This window comes from Perca flavescens, chromosome 17 (assembly GCF_004354835.1).
Source record: "Perca flavescens isolate YP-PL-M2 chromosome 17, PFLA_1.0, whole genome shotgun sequence".
In the NCBI taxonomy this organism is placed as follows: domain Eukaryota; kingdom Metazoa; phylum Chordata; class Actinopteri; order Perciformes; family Percidae; genus Perca; species Perca flavescens.
In genome coordinates this window covers 18,352,424-18,370,327 of record NC_041347.1, presented here as the reverse complement: position 1 = coordinate 18,370,327, position 17,904 = coordinate 18,352,424, and the positions used below count along the sequence as shown (strand labels likewise).

The 17,904-nt window shown below is 38.7% G+C and overlaps 1 protein-coding gene, 2 long non-coding RNA genes and 1 pseudogene across 5 annotated transcripts; 2 read left to right on the top strand and 2 right to left on the bottom strand.

The window, feature by feature from the left end:
* Positions 1–1,425: 1,425 nt before the first annotated feature.
* LOC114571739 (peroxiredoxin-like 2A) lies at positions 1,426–9,352 on the bottom strand. 3 transcript variants are annotated; one of them, XM_028602886.1, is made up of 7 exons: positions 9,193–9,278; positions 6,337–6,579; positions 5,369–5,554; positions 3,831–3,922; positions 3,533–3,673; positions 2,840–3,004; positions 1,426–2,748 (listed from the first exon to the last, which is right to left on the bottom strand). In XM_028602886.1, exons 2-7 carry the CDS (start codon positions 6,530–6,532, stop codon positions 2,653–2,655), a joined length of 876 nt encoding a protein of 291 aa, XP_028458687.1. In that variant the 5' UTR covers positions 6,533–6,579; positions 9,193–9,278; the 3' UTR covers positions 1,426–2,652. The 3 variants fall into 3 exon arrangements, with proteins under 3 accessions (XP_028458687.1, XP_028458688.1, XP_028458689.1); XM_028602887.1 differs by lacking the exon at positions 6,337–6,579 and having other exon boundaries at positions 9,193–9,352; XM_028602888.1 differs by lacking the exons at positions 6,337–6,579; positions 9,193–9,278 and adding an exon at positions 8,677–9,171.
* LOC114571741 (uncharacterized) lies at positions 9,180–15,004 on the top strand. The gene is made up of 3 exons (XR_003694706.1): positions 9,180–9,383; positions 12,257–12,337; positions 14,351–15,004. It is a non-coding gene; the product is annotated as an uncharacterized LOC114571741 (long non-coding RNA).
* Positions 9,389–11,899, bottom strand: LOC114571740 (peroxiredoxin-like 2A; annotated as a pseudogene).
* Positions 15,005–16,222: 1,218 nt separating the features above from the next.
* LOC114571742 (uncharacterized) lies at positions 16,223–17,572 on the top strand. The gene is made up of 2 exons (XR_003694707.1): positions 16,223–17,274; positions 17,374–17,572. It is a non-coding gene; the product is annotated as an uncharacterized LOC114571742 (long non-coding RNA).
* Positions 17,573–17,904: the final 332 nt, after the last annotated feature.

Genomic DNA, 17,904 nt, shown 5'->3' with positions numbered 1-17,904 from the left:
GTTTTTGTTGTTTATTTTAACAGAAATGGTCCTTAACTTTGTCAACAGCATGCCAAAATGTTCAAGAACATCGCAAAGCATTGTCATTAACACACAGCTAACAGATTGAGATATAAATAAATGAAACGCACAGTTTAGTTTGGTTAATCATATTATTGGTATTGATTTTTGTTTTTGTTTTGGCATTATAATAAAATCTCCTAATAAACGTGATTTCACATAGCACCAGTGAATGTTGGTGCACTGGTTGAAATCTCACTAATCTGTAACTTTGGTTGTGCATGTCATTAAGGAAATGTCAAATCTTTGCATACTGAAAGCACAAATGTAAAGACAATCCATTATTGTTACACTCCATTAATACTTTGGTTATGTCATGTACCTACAACTTCCACTTTCTCCCTCTGTTTTGTATTGTGTTGAAGTATATTTCCTTGATGTGGAATGTATTTCACTCAGAGCAATAGAATAAAATATGTAATGTTAAAGTCCAAACCTGTCTGCCTAATTTGACATTACAGTATTAAACATTGTATATTCTAAATATATCATCCTCCTGCTCTTGGGGAACAACTAGAAAAATAACTTTAAAGAGTGAAAACCATGTTCTGATCTGATAAGGATTGTTTGTTCAACAACCAGGTAAATATGAGTCAATCAGATAACGCTAAGGTTAAACTGAGAATCTCATCTGAATTGTTATGTGTTTTGGCCAAACACACACACACACACACAGATGTCTGAGAATAAAATATTTCCCAGGATTAGTTTAAATGTGATAACGGATACATTTTTACTGACATGTTTGTACCCATCCAGAGCTTTCTACAGAAAATGATTTTTTTTTTAGTTTTCAGCCATAGTATGTAGATATTCTGTTTCAGTAGCTATAATAAATTAATGGTTACAATGACAGACCAGAAAAAAATGTGTTTAGAATATACTGCTAATGGTGTTTTTGCTCATTTTAGTTATTTTACCGTATATTTAGTGCTACTGGAAAGCATGCAGGATTCGATTAATAAGACATAGGACTATTAATCAAACTAAAGGAAAAGAGAGTATGGATGTAATAGAAATTTTAATAGATTGTTTGATACATTTTCACAAATCAGACACAAACTTGACAGTCAGACTGCTGTCTCGTACGAACTGGAAGTTGTAATTGAGGCTGAGAACCTACATACTAGCTACTAATTTAGAACAGCAAACAAATTTGTGTGTAGTTATAAAGTCCAGTGAAAACAAATCTAAACCTGTCAGTCATCACAATCAAGACTTGTTTGTGTGAAAAACTAGAAATATAAAGAAATCCACAAGAGTTAGTAGAAACTATTACCAACACATCTGTAAATTGGTCATGTAAAGTGCCCTAACATACAGATGAAATCTTTAAAAAGAAAAAAAACAGACGGGAGCACAGTGAAGAGATGGTGATGAGGTCTTCTTTATTTATAATTATTAACATGTACAAATACACACACATGCTTTAGGCAGCACAAACACACCTCAACATGGCAAGAGTGGCTGAATCTGTATGCGTTTAAGCATCAAACCTGCTCCTCTCAATGTTGAGTTTGGAGTCAAGTTGTCATTATCGCACACACAGACAGCTTACACTCATCCGCCATGTTGAAGGCCCATTCAGGTGCCTGACCAAGAGAAGCAAAGGAAGATAACACATAGGAACAGTATTACAAATGTACCCTAACAGACAACTTATAGAATAATTCATCAAATGTGTAATCCAGTCTTTAGACTGATTTATCTGGTTGTCTAAAAGGCGGATTTCAAGTTACTTTAAATGTAATAGCTGATGTACCTGAATGAAAATGCTGCTTTTTATTCCCTTACTACCCGTTACTAATACCCGTCTCAAAAACACTAGCTTCTAGGTGACTGCAGAGGTAAAAAGCAATAATCAGTGACAAATCTTGTAATATTGGCTCTTTCCTACAGTTGGGTCAATTTCCGGTTTTGCCGGAACAGTGTTGGGCAGTAAGGCCTACAGCAGCATAACTAGTTCACATTGGTTTCTTAGTAGCATTGTGGTTTTATTGATCAAGCAGTGTGGTAGCAACCACACAATGTAACGATACATTTCCCCAAGTATTTGTGACGCTCAAGTGCAGAAGAGCGTTCTGCTAAAATAAAAGTGTTTTTTGGGGTGACGAGACATGACTCATGGATGTATGCTAAAAGTGGGCTGTCCACATGGTAATATTTTGGATTTGAAGCCGACGAAAGGGGTGAGCTGAAACGCAGCTGAGACGAAGCAAACTTAAAAGAAAAAAGTCATGGCTTAGAGACTCTCAAAGTCTCATTATGTCCCACTCAGGAGTGGCTACTAAGTCAAGTGTGACATATTGGTCTGGTCCGGTGTTTGGCTTAATATCGAACCGGTTTAAACATTTTAAGACTGGCCCAAGTACATCTCCACTAACCAACAACAAATGAATGTGCAAAAAAACAGAGGTATATTATGATATTAGACAACACAACCAAACTTAAATGTCATTATAATATCAGTATTTCAGTGATGGATGGATTTTGATTGCATCTCAGCATGTCAAGTTAAAAATGCTGTTATGTTTTGATCTAAATACAGTGTACCTTTGTCCAATGCCATTTATTTTAGGAAAAAATAAATACTTATTTCACTGGCACAATTTTCTTAACAGCCTCTAAAACATCTGCAGTCTCCACTTTATTGCCAAACTCCTTCTCATGGTGTTCCAGGAGAATCCCCTGCAAATACAACATGCAGTGAAAATACAGTTTTAGGAAGCTCTTTTGAGCCAAACTTCTTTGGTGCAGTCCAGATGTTTGCTACGCTTACCTGGTCTCTTGCTCCGATGACAAACACTCCCCCCAGGATAAAGCCCTCGCCGTTCATGTTGCCCTGGTAGCCGGACCGCCAGGCCCGCATGAAGTTCTGCCACACTCCGAGGCGAAGGAACCCCAGGCCCCCCATTCTCCTCTGCAGCGGGCCGTAGAAGTTTTTCTACAATCACACAATTTAGTTTTTGTCAGCCCTTATCAAGAGAAAAGATATGTCCTTATAGATTTATGTTACTAATATTTTAACAGCAAAAATTTACTCTCAAGTAGCCCCGCAACAGATAATTACAGTAACACAGAAGGATTACTTAAAATCTAGCTCATTTTACAGCAATAACTAATGATTAATAGCTTATTCACCATAAAAGAATTGTTAAAAATTTATGAAAATTGCTTAGTTAACCAAGACTCTAGTGGCCATATTCACTCCACTAATGGACTAAGAGTTCCACATCCACATTGTATAATTTCTGTTATTATAAATGTTTTTTTATCATAGAAGACTAAGAAAAGTGCAAAGAAGCGGATTGGGACAGGTTGTCATTATCAGCTGCTGAGATCTTTAAAAAAGGTTTTTAAAAAAGAAATAAGATTAGTAGATTAATCGCAGTGTAGTTTAGATGGACTGGCTGGAGGGTGAGCACTTCTGACAGCAGCTCTGGAAGATCTGAGGTTATCTACCACAGCTGACCTTTTCATCTATGTAGATGTCCCCAGCGAAGTGTGGTCTGAAGTCCTGGATCTCTGTGCCGATGTTCTCCTTCACCACAGCAACCAGAGGGACCCCGAGCTCTTCCAGCTGGGTCTTCAGAGAGGACAGCTCAGAGGCCTCCTACAGAGAGAGAGAGAGAGAGAGAGAGAGAGAGAGAGAGAGAGAGAGAGAGAGAGAGAGATTATGCCATCTGGGGAGAGATTACTCATATACACTATATACATTTCAGTCATGTGAAACAGCCTGTCCTCTGTCATTCAGAAATATTATGCATCACCTCTCTGCACAAAAATCATCCAGGTCGTCGTACAGCCATGACCACAGCCCCATTCTTCTCCCACAGGCTCTTAGCTTTAATGATGTTGTCGTCTGCAGACAAAACAAGAAAAGAACGCTTTCTAAAGCAAAGTTCCAATCTGACATGTCTCTGATAAAAAGAAAGCACTAAAATGTCATGGATTTTACTGCTGCAAGAAAATTCAGTAAAGCCATTGTGTGGACGATAAAAGATGCAGCCTTCAAATGGAGAAAAAGCTAAATGTTCATGGTCACATATGTCAGTATGTATTAAGAGTAACACAGTAACTCAACCTTCAGCTTCAGACAAAGACCATTACAGTGATGTAATCTGTAATTAGGGCTGCAACTAACGATTATTTTAATAATCGATTAATCTGTCGATTATTTTTTCGATTAATCGATGAATCGAATAAAAAAAAAAGCATTAATTTACATCAACTCAATACATACATCCTTGTTGTTTTAGTTAATAGTTGTGTAAAGGTAAGTAACCCAAATAGCAGATACAGACGAGACACACAGACACACACACACACACACACACTTATTCATTAAATTATTACCATCATTGTAGTAAGTGCAAGTTAAGTTCGTTTATACACCACACACTATTATATTTGTCAACAATAATTGATATGGGACAAAGCACATAATATATACATGACAACAGATTGAAAAAATAATGGGCCAAAAAAGGCGAGTGAATAAAACCGTGTCTTTAGTCTTGCAAACTGTACCACCCCTGCTTTATTACTGTTATTACCGAGCTAACGCTAGCTTGTCATGCTAGTCAGCTGGATAACGAGTAAACGGCAGCACCAGAAGAGCTACTGGAGGGACGGTACGTTCCTCCCTTCAGACCGGAACAGAAGTAGGATAGTGTAGTGACTTTACCCTGCTGTTGAACTCCCTTCCTCCTCATCAAGGACTCCAACATGTTTACGTTTTAGGTGCTGACTCATCACCGTGGTGCGCCCGTGCCATGCCGTGTCGCTTTTGTTTATCTTGCAATTAACACGTTTTTGATTTATTTAGTGTGAAATGCTCCCACACCTTGGATGACTTGGGTCGTACTGATTTCTCTGCCTCCGCCTTGTGTTTCAGAACAACGTTACGGGTCTCTCCGGTCTCTCTCCGTATTTCCTCTACCCCCGCTCTGCTCTTTTTTCTTTTCTTTCGCTCCGCGCTGTTCCGCTCCGCGCTCAACTCATTTTTTTTTTATCTCCGCGACTAGGTGGCCTAATAGTTGCGCGACACAACGAATCGATAATTAAATTCGTTGCCAACTTTTTTAGTAATCGAATTTTATCGATTTTATCGATTCGTTGTTGCAGCCCTATCTGTAATACCAGGATATTTGAGAAAGCAGCTTTGCCTTGAAGCCCACAACACCTCATTCAGTGCATATTGCATACAAATGCAACCGTGAAGAAAACTGGAATTGGCTGATGTAATGTTAATTCCATTATTTCTATGGTTCGTTCTCCATATTAGACAGCCAATCAGCAAGCCTACCATCTATGGTGGAGCGCAGGTCAGCATCTTCAAGGGTCTCCAGTGACACCTGTGCAGCTTTAGGCAGACACAGATCAGTGTTGGCCAGGAAGATCCCAGCAAGCGCAGCTCCAACAGCACCCAGACCCAACGACCACATCCCCATCCCAAACAGCTCCCCCTCCAGCCCAGACTCAGAGGACAACACTGCAGCACAAACAGGCAACAACACGAGGAGAGAAATGTGTCACAATTATTTAACCATACAGTTTTTGCAGTTTTCTTCACATTGCCTATTGTAACGGAGCTGCTAGTTGTGCAGACTAGTTGATATTTTCACATACTCTTTCACTCTCAGTGAGAGCAACAAGACCCAGCTTGCAGATTTTGGCTTGTGTTTGAGCATAGTGTCATGTCTGTGTGAGGTGCTTTTTACACCTATTCTCACTTTAATCTAAAGCCCATCAATGAGATTAAATAGTTTTATATACTCACAAAGGAAATAGGATGCTGGTCGACATGACAGGTTAAACCGTTTGTAGATGCTATATTTGACTGCAGCTGGTGTGTTTCACAGGTTAGCTGTCACTCTGGGACAGCTATCCAAAATCGTTTGTACAGGTTATTGTGCTTTCACCTGTATTTTAATTGTTCTTTTTTATTTAAGATGTCTTGCAGTGTAAAGTAGGGCTGCAACTAACAGTTATTTTTTATTATCAATTAATCTGCCAATTATTTTCTGGGTTAAATGTTCCATCCATAAAATGTCAGAAATTACAGAAAAAAAAAAAAAAAAAGATTTCTCATTTATTTTGTGTACTCTCATGACTCTTCAGTGTTATGAAGGTTTTGAGTCACTCCAGCACAAAGTGGGTGGAAAGCAAGGAAACACTGTCCACGGGTCACGGCTGAAACACGGTTTCTAGAACACGCTGGAAGTTTGGGTTATGGTAGGGAACAGCTGTGTAGGCAGTCAAATAGGTCCTTGCCTGTAGCGGGCTTGTTTGGGTCAGGACTGGCTTTGGCTTTACTTTGGTGAAACAGAGCAGTCTGGGTTCTTAGAAACTGGGGCCTGGCTGCAGTGGAGGGCTGGCTGCTCATGGTACTGCTCCCCAGAGAGAGGGCAGAGCAGTGCAGGGATAGTCTCCACCTCAAAGCTCTCGAACACCTGGACAGAGCCAGCATCGGGACCGTGGACAAAGTCTGACCCTCTGACTACAAACAAGATTTCACTGAAAGAAAGAAACACAAGTCTTTTCTATGAGCGTTAAACCCCTTGTGCCACGCCACAGACCGTTTCAAAGACAATACAATCCACCTCTACTGCAAGCACTACTTTCAAGGAGGCTGCATTTGATTTCACAGATTTAAGAGAGAAAAATACTGTGGCATCTTTCTTCATCATTAGACTACCCAGATAAGACGTTAGCCAAGTTGTAGCTATGCTTAAAATGAAATGATTACCCACCCAGAGTGTGCAATATCAAAATGAAAGAACCATTTAAGCAAGTATGAAAGGCCCTTTTCCTATTTGCAAACAAACTTCCTATTCTTGCACGGAAGCTCTCGTGTGTGGTAAACACATCAACACATAAATTACAGTGAAAACACAAAAATATAAATCAGTTTATAATTAGTACACAGAGAAATTCATGTAGTGAGAATTAAATATGACGAGTCAGATATTACACTGGAAAAAAAACTGACTTAAAGTTTAAGAAGGATCAAATCTATCTTTTTTATAACCAATTAGAAAAGTAAAAAAAAATGTCATACTAACTTGTCTCCATTTCCAAAATGTGAAGAAATATTTAGCTCATCCCGTTTCGAATCGTAAATGACCCAAATGCGCTAGTGTTCTGACAATTAAAGACAGGGAGGACAAAGGGCTGAAACAGCAACAGCCAATAGCTAGACAGACGCCCACACCTGCAACTCAAGGAAGAGTCTAAATTCCTTGAATGCATCTGCAGAGCAAGCAGTGAGAGGAGCTGTCAACACTGTCACTGCCAAACATGATGTAGCGTTGCCTAACACTTTGAACATAATCACCAAATATAATCAAGTGATGTACTACATTAATGAGATGACTGAGGGAAGGGTCAAACAGTAGCTTGTAAATAGTATTTGTACTAGTACAATTTTGAGTTACTTTACTTTAGTATTTTCATTTGATGCTACTTTATACTTCTTCTCCACTACATTTCAGGGGGGAATATTGTGCTTTTTACACTACATTTATTTGACATTTATTTGATTTTCATACAAAAAATGATCAGCTTCTAAAATATGATTTGTTATATAGGCGATTAAACTACCCAACGGTATACCTAATACGTGGTGAAATTAGCTCCACCACCAAAAACTAGATACAACATTCAAATGCTGCTTAGATGTTTCTTGTCTTTGACAGCTATAGTTAATAGTTACCTTGAATACTCAGATTTTTCATGCATGATCAACTAGTGGAATGATTTGCCATATATTTAACTGTCCAACAGAATATAAAATAGTTAAAACAACATTAAAATGTTGCATACATGTTAATGCATCCGTAATAATAATCTAATAATATCATCCTATGAAAATATCACACACACACACATACATACATACATACATACATACATACATATATATATATATATATATATATATATATATATATATATATATTTTTAATATAACATTACTTTTATTTTTTTATAATTTACTTTTCTTTGTTAACCAGCTGTTAAAACTCAAATTTGTAATACTCTGTTGCCTGGAAGGATATGGGACTTAACAATTCAACATCAGTTCCAGTGTTTTCTCTTTGTAGTCGGTAGTTTTGCGTCTCTTTTTAACACCATTTTGGACCGTTATTATTACCATATCTGTGTCTAAAACGTTGGAAAAGCTAGCAGATAATACATAAAAAACACTCAAAAAGCTTAAAGACAAAACTTGCTAAAGAAGTCCAACTACAATCATTAGATCTGAGAAATGTCTTTCAGTTACATTCATTCGGCCTAGGTATAGTGCCCAAAACGGCTCGGGTGCTGCACCTAAACTTTATAATGGCTGAACAAAGCTGCCTTTTTTAAGCAAGCTGAATAAATATTGTCCAACTTATATAACCGCTTGTATCGAAAGTTGGAAACAGAGCCAAGAGGAGGTGCAGAAGTGTAGTTCTCTTAGACTACTTGCATTACATGTTGAAAGATTATCATTGATATTTTTATTATTAGTCCAGCAGCGTAGTTGGTATTGTATTTGCTGTTTGTTCCGGCTTAATATTTTGTATTATAAAATTCATAAAAATAATTTCACAAAGATTGTATACTTACTTGACATTTTTTATTTACTTTGCTAGTAAAGGGTCCGACTACTTCTTCCTCAACTGACTTACATGTAAAGATGAGGTCACTAAAATAGCTACGAGCCAGTAACGATCACCGCGCCCTTTTCAGCCCGCAGGAAGACACATAATGCAGATAATGACCTTAATGCTACCAATGTCATGTGTGACGTTAATCAGTCAATGACAGTATTCTACCTGATGTCTCTACACACTACACTTACAATTGTAACCGAACAGGTCTTGATATTTTATCTTTTTTAAATAAATATGGTGATGGTGGTTATATAATCAATACGTTCAGTGTCCTACAAAGTTGGCACGGAGACAAGTGTCGTGGCATACAATCAATAAATTAGCAGTTAGCTCGGCTAACGGTTTAGCCTTTGATTTATAGAGTCTGGGCCTGGAGATAGTATGTGTTCCTGAGGCGGGTGCACCTGTTCAGAAGCGGTTACTGTCATATAAAGTCAATGGAGTAGTTTCGTAACAAAGGCGCACTCACCAGAATCAATGAAGCGACAAGCAAGCAGCAGCGCCTCTCTGAAAGAGCGTTTTGTAAACAGATTTTGGCGCATGCGTACTAAACGTCTAAGGAGCAGGGAAACTAATCGAGCAAGATGGCTGGCTAAGAAGATTTGAACTTTGACATGAATGTGAAGGAGCAAGGCATGGCAAAAGAAGGCACGCGGACAGGTAAATATGCAGATAATCTTTTTCCAGCATGACTGGTTAAGTGGTTTATTACATGGCAAATATGTTAATCACTCCAACGGCTCAATCTCCCTCATGTCAGGCCAAGACTGTCTTGCTAAAAGTGTTGGATTTGTGTGCTAGCATCAGATCTGTTCTCTCAGCAGAGTTTAGAAACAAATCTTCATTAAACACACACAGAAAGCCATCACACAACCAAAACCAGAACTGCAGACAGTGGGTCAATAAACAGTTAAAGTAGCACATTTAAACCACAGAGTTGTGACACAGCATAACATATCAGCAACAGGTGAAGGCAGCCAGAAAAGCATTACATTTCCAAATACAATATGAGTAGAGCACATCATGTTGTAGAGAAAATTCCTGGATTAGCAAAGAATGCACACAGCAAATGGCAACATGCTACAACCAATATTACATAACGTCTCAATGACAAACAGTCCATTCATTCACATATTTGAGGTCTATCTTGCATTTTGCGGGCTGTTCGGAGTACTGCCAGCATATTCACTTTATCCCCAAACTCCTTCTCGCGGTGCTCCAGTAGAATACCCTGGGGTGAACACAATCAAAACCCATTAAAACATCCAGATGCACTTGTCAGAAAATACTAAATAAGTTACTGCCTACCTGATCTCCAGGCCCAATGACAAAGACTCCACCCAGGACAAGTCCTTCACCTCTTATGTTTCCTCCAAAGCCCTTCCTGTAGGCCCGCCAAATGTTCCTCCACACAACAATACGCAGAAATATGGATAGACACATCCACCTCTCTTGAGGACCGTAGAAATTTCTCTATGAGAATAATATAAAAGCAGCTTATTGTTTTAAACTACCGGTATGTAACCCTCCATGTTTCACTTAATAGCTTAAAGCCATGTGTAAATACAGACCTTCTGATCCACATAGACCTTCCCAGAGAAGTACGTCTTGAAGCAGTCCAGCTCCTTGCCAAGGTTCTCTTTGACCACGGCAAACAGAGGGACTTCAAGTTCCTGCAGCTGGGACTTTAGAGAGGACAGCTCAGCAGCCTCCTAGAGAGGGAAGGACAGAGAGAATCAAATAGCATGGATGAAAGTTAACCAGTTAGGTGACTACAGAGTTATTATTACTGATACACATATAGTGTATTTCTTACCTCTCTGCACAATAATCATCCAGGTCGCCGTACAACCATGACCACAGCTCCAGTATTCTCCCACAGAGTTTTGGCCCTGTGTCTCTCATGGACTGAAAGAGACAAAAGAGCATTATTGAATCTAAATCATTGACTCTTCTTCATAAGGGATAAGTGAAGCAGTCCATTAACTATCTTGTGCCTTATGAATGATTAGGGCTGGGTATCATTAAAAAAATGTCGATACTGGTACTGATACCAATACCCTGACTTCGATACTTTTTTCAATACCAATTTATGAAATCCATTTTAACGAAAAGAAATTACAACATTACCACAAAAATGTCTTTATTTATTTTTCAGCTCCTACTACTTGAGCCCCGTCTCTGTGTGTAATGTAGAGCTTTTCCTGTGTGTCTCTATGACGTGTAACGTTACACAGCCAATCACAAAAATTATTATTTTATTGAATGACTAGGCAGATTTTGATACTCTGTAATTCGGTCAGTGCCTAAAAAGTATTGAATTCGGTACCCAGCCCTATGAATGATGCTGTCTGTTTTGGACAACAAAGAGTTTGTTGATTGATTTGTGTGCTGTCATACATTATCTCACACACCAAAAGTTGGATTTTGACCAGTCTTGCATTCGTCCAAAGTGTTCATTAGCGTTATTAGTTCAGAGGGTAAAAATACACAGTGTTTCCTTGTTGTACTGCGATGGAAGAATAGCAACACAAAGAGGGAATTTCATACTAAAAATCTGTAACCTTGTCAGTGCAAAAGTGCAGCATGTCTGCACGTTAGCTGATTCTCCTTGTTTCTCTTTTTGGACTCACCGCCTCCAGTGGTCTTCAGTTCTGTGTCCTCCAGCACTTCTAGGTTTGCCCATGCTGGTTTGGACTGAAACCAGTCTGTGACAGAGCTGATGAGCTCTGCAACAAACAGGCTCAACGCCTTCAGGACCACGGTCAGACTCACCATGACCATATAAACACACTCTGCAGGCCCTCTACAGAAAAAAACATGTAAAAAGACTCTGCTTCAGGAACTTTTAACAAGATTAAGATGTTTTACCATCAGTCAGATCACTTTAGCATGGCTATTTATATCTTTACACAGATAGACAGGTACACTCATGCATTACCAAAAATGCTTTGCTAACCACATATTAACAAAAGAAACATACCAATAAGATGAAAGTCTTGGTTTTTAACGGCTTAACATTTATTTGAGTACCAAATGTCAAACAAAACTGTAAAAAGGTGATACTGACCAGAATGTGCCTCGCTGCTAGTGTGAAGAAATCTGATGTTTGCAACCAGCCCCTTAAGCCGTCTAAACTCCCATCAGTCCCCCTCACAATGAAAGCCTTGCTTATGTGAACGTAACACGATAGGAATTTCTCAAAGACTGCTGTGAAACAAGGCTCATGTTGAGCTCAATCCTCAGTACCAGGTACAGCGTGGTGCAGAGTGGAGCTCACATCAATTAGCAATGTGACAGCAGTTTTAAATATTGATTTAATCAGTTATGTTGCCTTGATTATTTTAACATCCATACATATAATAAATAGCATCTGTAATTCATTATTTGACAACGATACAAAGTCTCCTGATCTTTTTAGTTAAATTAATGAACACCATCAGAATTTCTTATTTTAACTGCTGACATAAACACGTGTCAGTGGGGGGCATACAAATGTCTTTGTAAGATTTGGCTTTTTATTATCTCTTCAGGTCAGTCCCAAAGTAGCCGCAGAGGTCCTGAGATCACATTCCAGCTGTTATGGTTCAGAGCAAGACAGCCCCCTGCAGGAGGTTAGTGAGATTATAGGGCTGACACAGTCTGCTCAGTGGCTGAATTCAGTGATGCAACTAACTATTATTTTCATTACCAATTAAACTGACAACTATTTTCTCAATTATTCAATAATCATTTTGTCTATACATTGTCAGAAAATTGTGAAAAAATAGCCACTGGAATTTCCCAGGACCCAAGGTGACGTCTTGAAATTGCTTGGTTTTACCCAAACATATTCAGTTTACTGTCATGCATGACGAAGTTCAGCATCAAATCCTCACAGAGGCTGGGCCCTACATCTTTTTGCATTTTTGTTTGAATGTCTAAAATGATTAATTGCTTATCAAAACAGTTGCTGAGTTAACTATATCTAATGTAAAATTGATTAATGATGATATAATACATAATTTGACTCATACGAAATTACTAAATGAGAAGTCATCTTCTTTATATCTATTATATAGATTTTGTCCATCTTCTAAAAAACATCCTGTCTGTATTGTATGACCCACTTTACAACCACCACCAGTGGAGATAGCCATTTTATAGAGAAGCCATTGATTAAAAACCCAGTCCACCCCAGTGCGGTGTAGTAGGGGGTTCAGGTGAGGGGAGTGTGTGTGAAGGGGGTGATCTTACATAACCTCTCTCCCTGTGTCGGAGTTGTATTGCTATTGGTATTGTGGTAATATTTCACTCATTGGTGGCAGCTTCACAGAGGAATGTGCTGAGAGTCCAAAGTGGGCTGAAATAGAGATGGGATAGGATGACACTCCACGAGCCCAGTTGCTGCACTCCCTCCGGCTACTCTGCTCGGGCCATATGCTGGGCTGTGTGTGTGTGTAATACAGTCTGCCTGGATGCTTGTTTTTGTAGTTGTAAACCATTTCACATCATCTACTATAAAACGTAATGGATGGCCAATGGATTTCACCCCCAAAAGTATATGACAAAGTAAGGCTTATGCTTGTAATTCAGCAGATAATAATCATAGAAACACGCAAAGACTTGTCAATGTACTGTAAACATTTCACGCATTCACAACGCACAACACTCTCATCTGTAAGGTTTAAGTGAGGTCTCACACTCACACACACACACACACACACACTCTGCAAACATACACACAAATACAGAACACACAAAGACAGAACAGACTCCTTGGACCATGCTGCTCTAGTGGGGAGTGTGGGGGACCATCAGCCAATCACAGCTGAAGATTTGCACCCCACCTCCTGTATGGTGTTGTTGCTTGCTTGGTTGACACGTGATATTCTTATTGTGCAAGTGAAGCCAATCAGAGTAAAGTGGGCAGTAATAAAGGAAGGAAAAGGAGTACAATAGTAATAATAGTAATTACTGTCCAAATCCATTTGAAAAGAGAGATCTTCTTTTGGATCAGTTTGATGGCAGAAACGTCAAAAACTTGGCAATATAACTAGTTCTATAATGCCAAAATTCCACCTAATAATTCTGTTAACCGCTTTCAGGCCAAATATTCAGATAAATACAAACAAGAAGCCACAAATTGAACACAACAGAAATGACCTTAATGGATAGAGCCAGCAAAGAAATGTCCATAAACATACAGTAAACTGGTGACAGTGTGAATTATCTGCTGTTTATAGATATGCATTTCCTAATTTAACAAGATGTACACACTCCACGATCTCTCAACCAAGCAATAAGTGTAGAGCTGCAAAGAATAATTGATTAATCGATTAGTTTTCAACTATTAAATTAATCACCCACACATTTATTATGAAAAAAAGGATTATCTGATTCCAGCTTCTTAAATGTGAATATTTTCTAGTTTCTTGACTTATCTATGACAGTAAGCTGAATATCTTTGAGTTGTGGACAAAACAAGACATTTGAGGACATCATCTTGGGATTTGGAAAACACTGATTGACATTTCCATTTCTGACATTTTATAGACCAAACATTTATCAATTAATCGAGAAAATATTCAACAGATTAACAATATCAATCGTCAGTTGAAGCCCTAATAAATGTCTGTGACTGGCAGGATCCAACTCGTCCTGCGAGCTGTGACTGCCATCCAGATGAAACTGGTTGGTAACCAGACGGGCTCAGAGCCGAACTGTGTCCTTGGACCTGGGGAAAGACAAACAGGTGTTACCTGCCCCTGACGCTGCCAGGGTTCATTTATCTCATCCTGTTCTGGCAAGTTTGAAACTGACCGACTCAAAAACCCCAAAACAATGACCCCTGTTTTTAGACTAAATTAAAGTGGGTCAATATATGACACACCTTTTGATGTAGCCAATCAGACAGGAGGAGGAGACGCTGTCATGTCTGATTTGAGATCAATTCAGCCAAATTGTGTTTTTTTTTCTTTATATAAAGTGTAATGTGGAATTATAGTATTTAAATGATGAATGTATAATGTGTGTTTAGTTTTTTTCACTTAGTTTATTCAGCTACACGCTGCAAGACAAAGGTCATCAGGCTTTTATCATTGTGCTTGTCGTCTTCTCAGGGGCCCAACGGCTCTGTGGATAAAGGGTAAGGAGGATTTGAACTTTAAACTTTATCTAGAGTGTATCTTTTGTAGGTTTCATATATCCACCTCTTCTCGCTGACCTATTTAATTTTAATTTTTTATTTAACCTTTATTTAACCAGGAAGAAACTCATTAAGATTAAAAATCTCTTTTTCAAGAGTGTCCTGGCCAAGGCAGGCAGTAGTACAACCACACATACAGTACATGCAAATACAAAATACACAAAAACACTAAGAACACAAAACAACTGAAACAGCAAATCCCTCAAAGTCAACCACAATCGTAACCAAATCAGGTAAAACATCTACAGCCAGATGTGACTGCCTCCAAGTCAAACAACATCCTCTTAAAAACGACCAATGAGACTAGTTCAGTAAGTTTCATGGATTTCTGTAACTTGTTCCATGTAGAGGGAGCAGCAAAGTTAAAGGCCTTTTTCCCCAGCTCAGTTCTAATCTTTGGAACAGACAGAATGAAAAGATCCTGGGAACGAAGATTGTAGGTCCCGGTACTGTTTACATTGATATAGGTCAGAAGGTAGGATGGAAGGAGACCTAAAATAGCTTTGTATATGAGAGTATGCCAGTGTTGAAGTCTCCGTGTTGGTAAAGGAGGCCATCCAACACGTTCATATAGTTCACAGTGGTGAGTGAGGGCTTTCATACCAGTGATGAACCTCAGAGCTCCATGGTATACAGTGTCCAGTGCATGTAGACTTTTAAACGAAGCATGCATATATAAAACATCACCATAGTCAAGTACAGACATAAAAGTGGCAGCGACCAGCCTCTTTCTAGATTCGAACGAGAGGCAAGATTTAATTCTAAAATAAAACCCTAGTTTGAGTTTTAATCTTTTAGCTAGCTGCTCAATATGAAGGGTAAAAGAAATAGTCATCAATTAAAATACCAAGATATCTGTACTTAGATACACATCCAATTTTTGTACCACGAGAAGTGAGAATTGAAGGCAGATTTGATTTAAATTTTGAATTTGAAAAAAGCATGACTTTAGTTTTTTCTGCATTTAAAACAAGTTTTAAATCATGGAGATTATGTTGAAGAGTGTTCAAAGCAAGTTGTAGGTGAGTGAGGGCCTGGTCTGCGGTGAGTGCTGAGCAATACATTACAGTGTCATCAGCATAAAAATGAAATTTTACATTAGACACTATTAGGCACTATTAGCACATGTTGGAGTATGTCAAAATAATATTCCATTCCCTCTGTACCTATGAGATTATATGTAATAATTCACCCCTAAATGATGCGCTCACAATTTTTACTACACTACATTTATTTTAGTTACAAGTCACTTTGCAGATTCAGATTAATAATACAAAATATAATATTATAAAAAATAAATTATGATGTATTATTATAGTTTAGGATAAGACTTTATTGATCCCTCTGGGGAAATTCACAAGCTACCTAATAGGCTATTTTATAAAGTAGTTCAAATTAAAAAAAAAAACATAACCCCTGCACACGGACTCCAAACAAGAAATTAATTTTATTACACAAGATTGACCCGACAGAGATCCAGTCGATTGAAACATTGTCAATTTAATTTGTCAATGTCTCAGATGATGACACACCTTACGTTGACACATGAATCCTTGCATCTGGTAGATTAGCTATATTAAAAGAAAAACTTGTGTTCCAGTTCCTTTTTCAACGACTGTCCATTGGTTTGGCTCTCTGTGAAAATTATTCATATAGAATGGTTTGAAAACCAGTACTTAAAGGCAGGGTTGTTAATGTTGAGGAGCTAGCAAGAATTAAAAGTAGCATTTCCCCCCCGCCGCCCTTGGGGCTCAGACCCACATGCAGACGTGCATGAGCACTGCTATGTCGCCGCTTCAGAGCAGAGCTGGGAAATTACCGCAATTTTACACTACTTCATGTCTCATTCACCGGTTAAGATAAGATGAGATAGACCTTTTTAATCCCACACTGGGGAAATTCCTGAAAAACAGCAGACAGCGCCTGTGGTTCGAACCCCTGACCCAGAGGAGCTAGGAATCAACATTTGAGTGGAAGTAACCACTGAGCTAAATCAGAGTTTTCCATTTTTATTTATTCCCAGGAGCAATTAACGGTACAAAGTACCCTTTGTTTTTATATTTTGTTTGAATAAAAAAATTCTAAATGATAAATCACTTGAACTGATTTATGATATTATCTCAACTGTTGTGGATCATTGTCTGTCTCCCTGTCCCTGCCTGTTTTCCTGTTCCCCTTTCCCTTGTGTGTGTGTTGTCTGTGTCTGTCTCCACCGGCTTCCATGTCATTCAAAGAGGATCTAGGTCAAGGGGCGTGGCCACTCATCTGCTCCAGCCAGCTGCAGATCATTCCAGTACTCAACCAACAGTTATCAACCCAGGCTGTTCACCTCTTCAGCGCCAGTTTGTTGCAACCCTTCTCGTGGTAACGTGGCTCTACTCTGTGCTTGAGAGACTTATTTCTGTTTTCAGTTTGGTTGTTGCCTCATTTATGCTCTGGCTCACGCATTCCTTCTCTGCTCAGATTCTGCCTCTGGACCCGCTGCTCATCAGCTTTCATCTGCCTCCTCGCTGCCTACTCACCTCGCCACACTCCGCTCTCAACCAGCCATTCCACACACCCGCCTTCTGATCTCCGGCTTCGACCCTACCTGGAGCAGCTATCCTGGCCATCTCCCTCCTCCACTATCAAACATCGTTTCTAATAAACACTGTAAACTGCTCATCTGTGTTCGTGTGCCTGTTTCTCAGTTCCGGGTCTGACTGGAGCCTAACATCAACTATCAAGCTATTACATTTTACATCTACATACATTCTGCATGAAATAATTACAATCAATGTGTTGTGAAACTTTTTTATATTAACAATAATAAATATCATGTAGTAATCAAAACTTTGTCCAGGGGTCCAGTGTTAGCAGTAGACTGGTCTGGCTCTTCATGTGGCAGCATCATCAGCTGTGACAAACTATTTTGGCAGTGATTGTCAGAGAATATATATATATATATATATATATATATATATATTAGGGCTGTCAATCGATTAAAAAAAATTA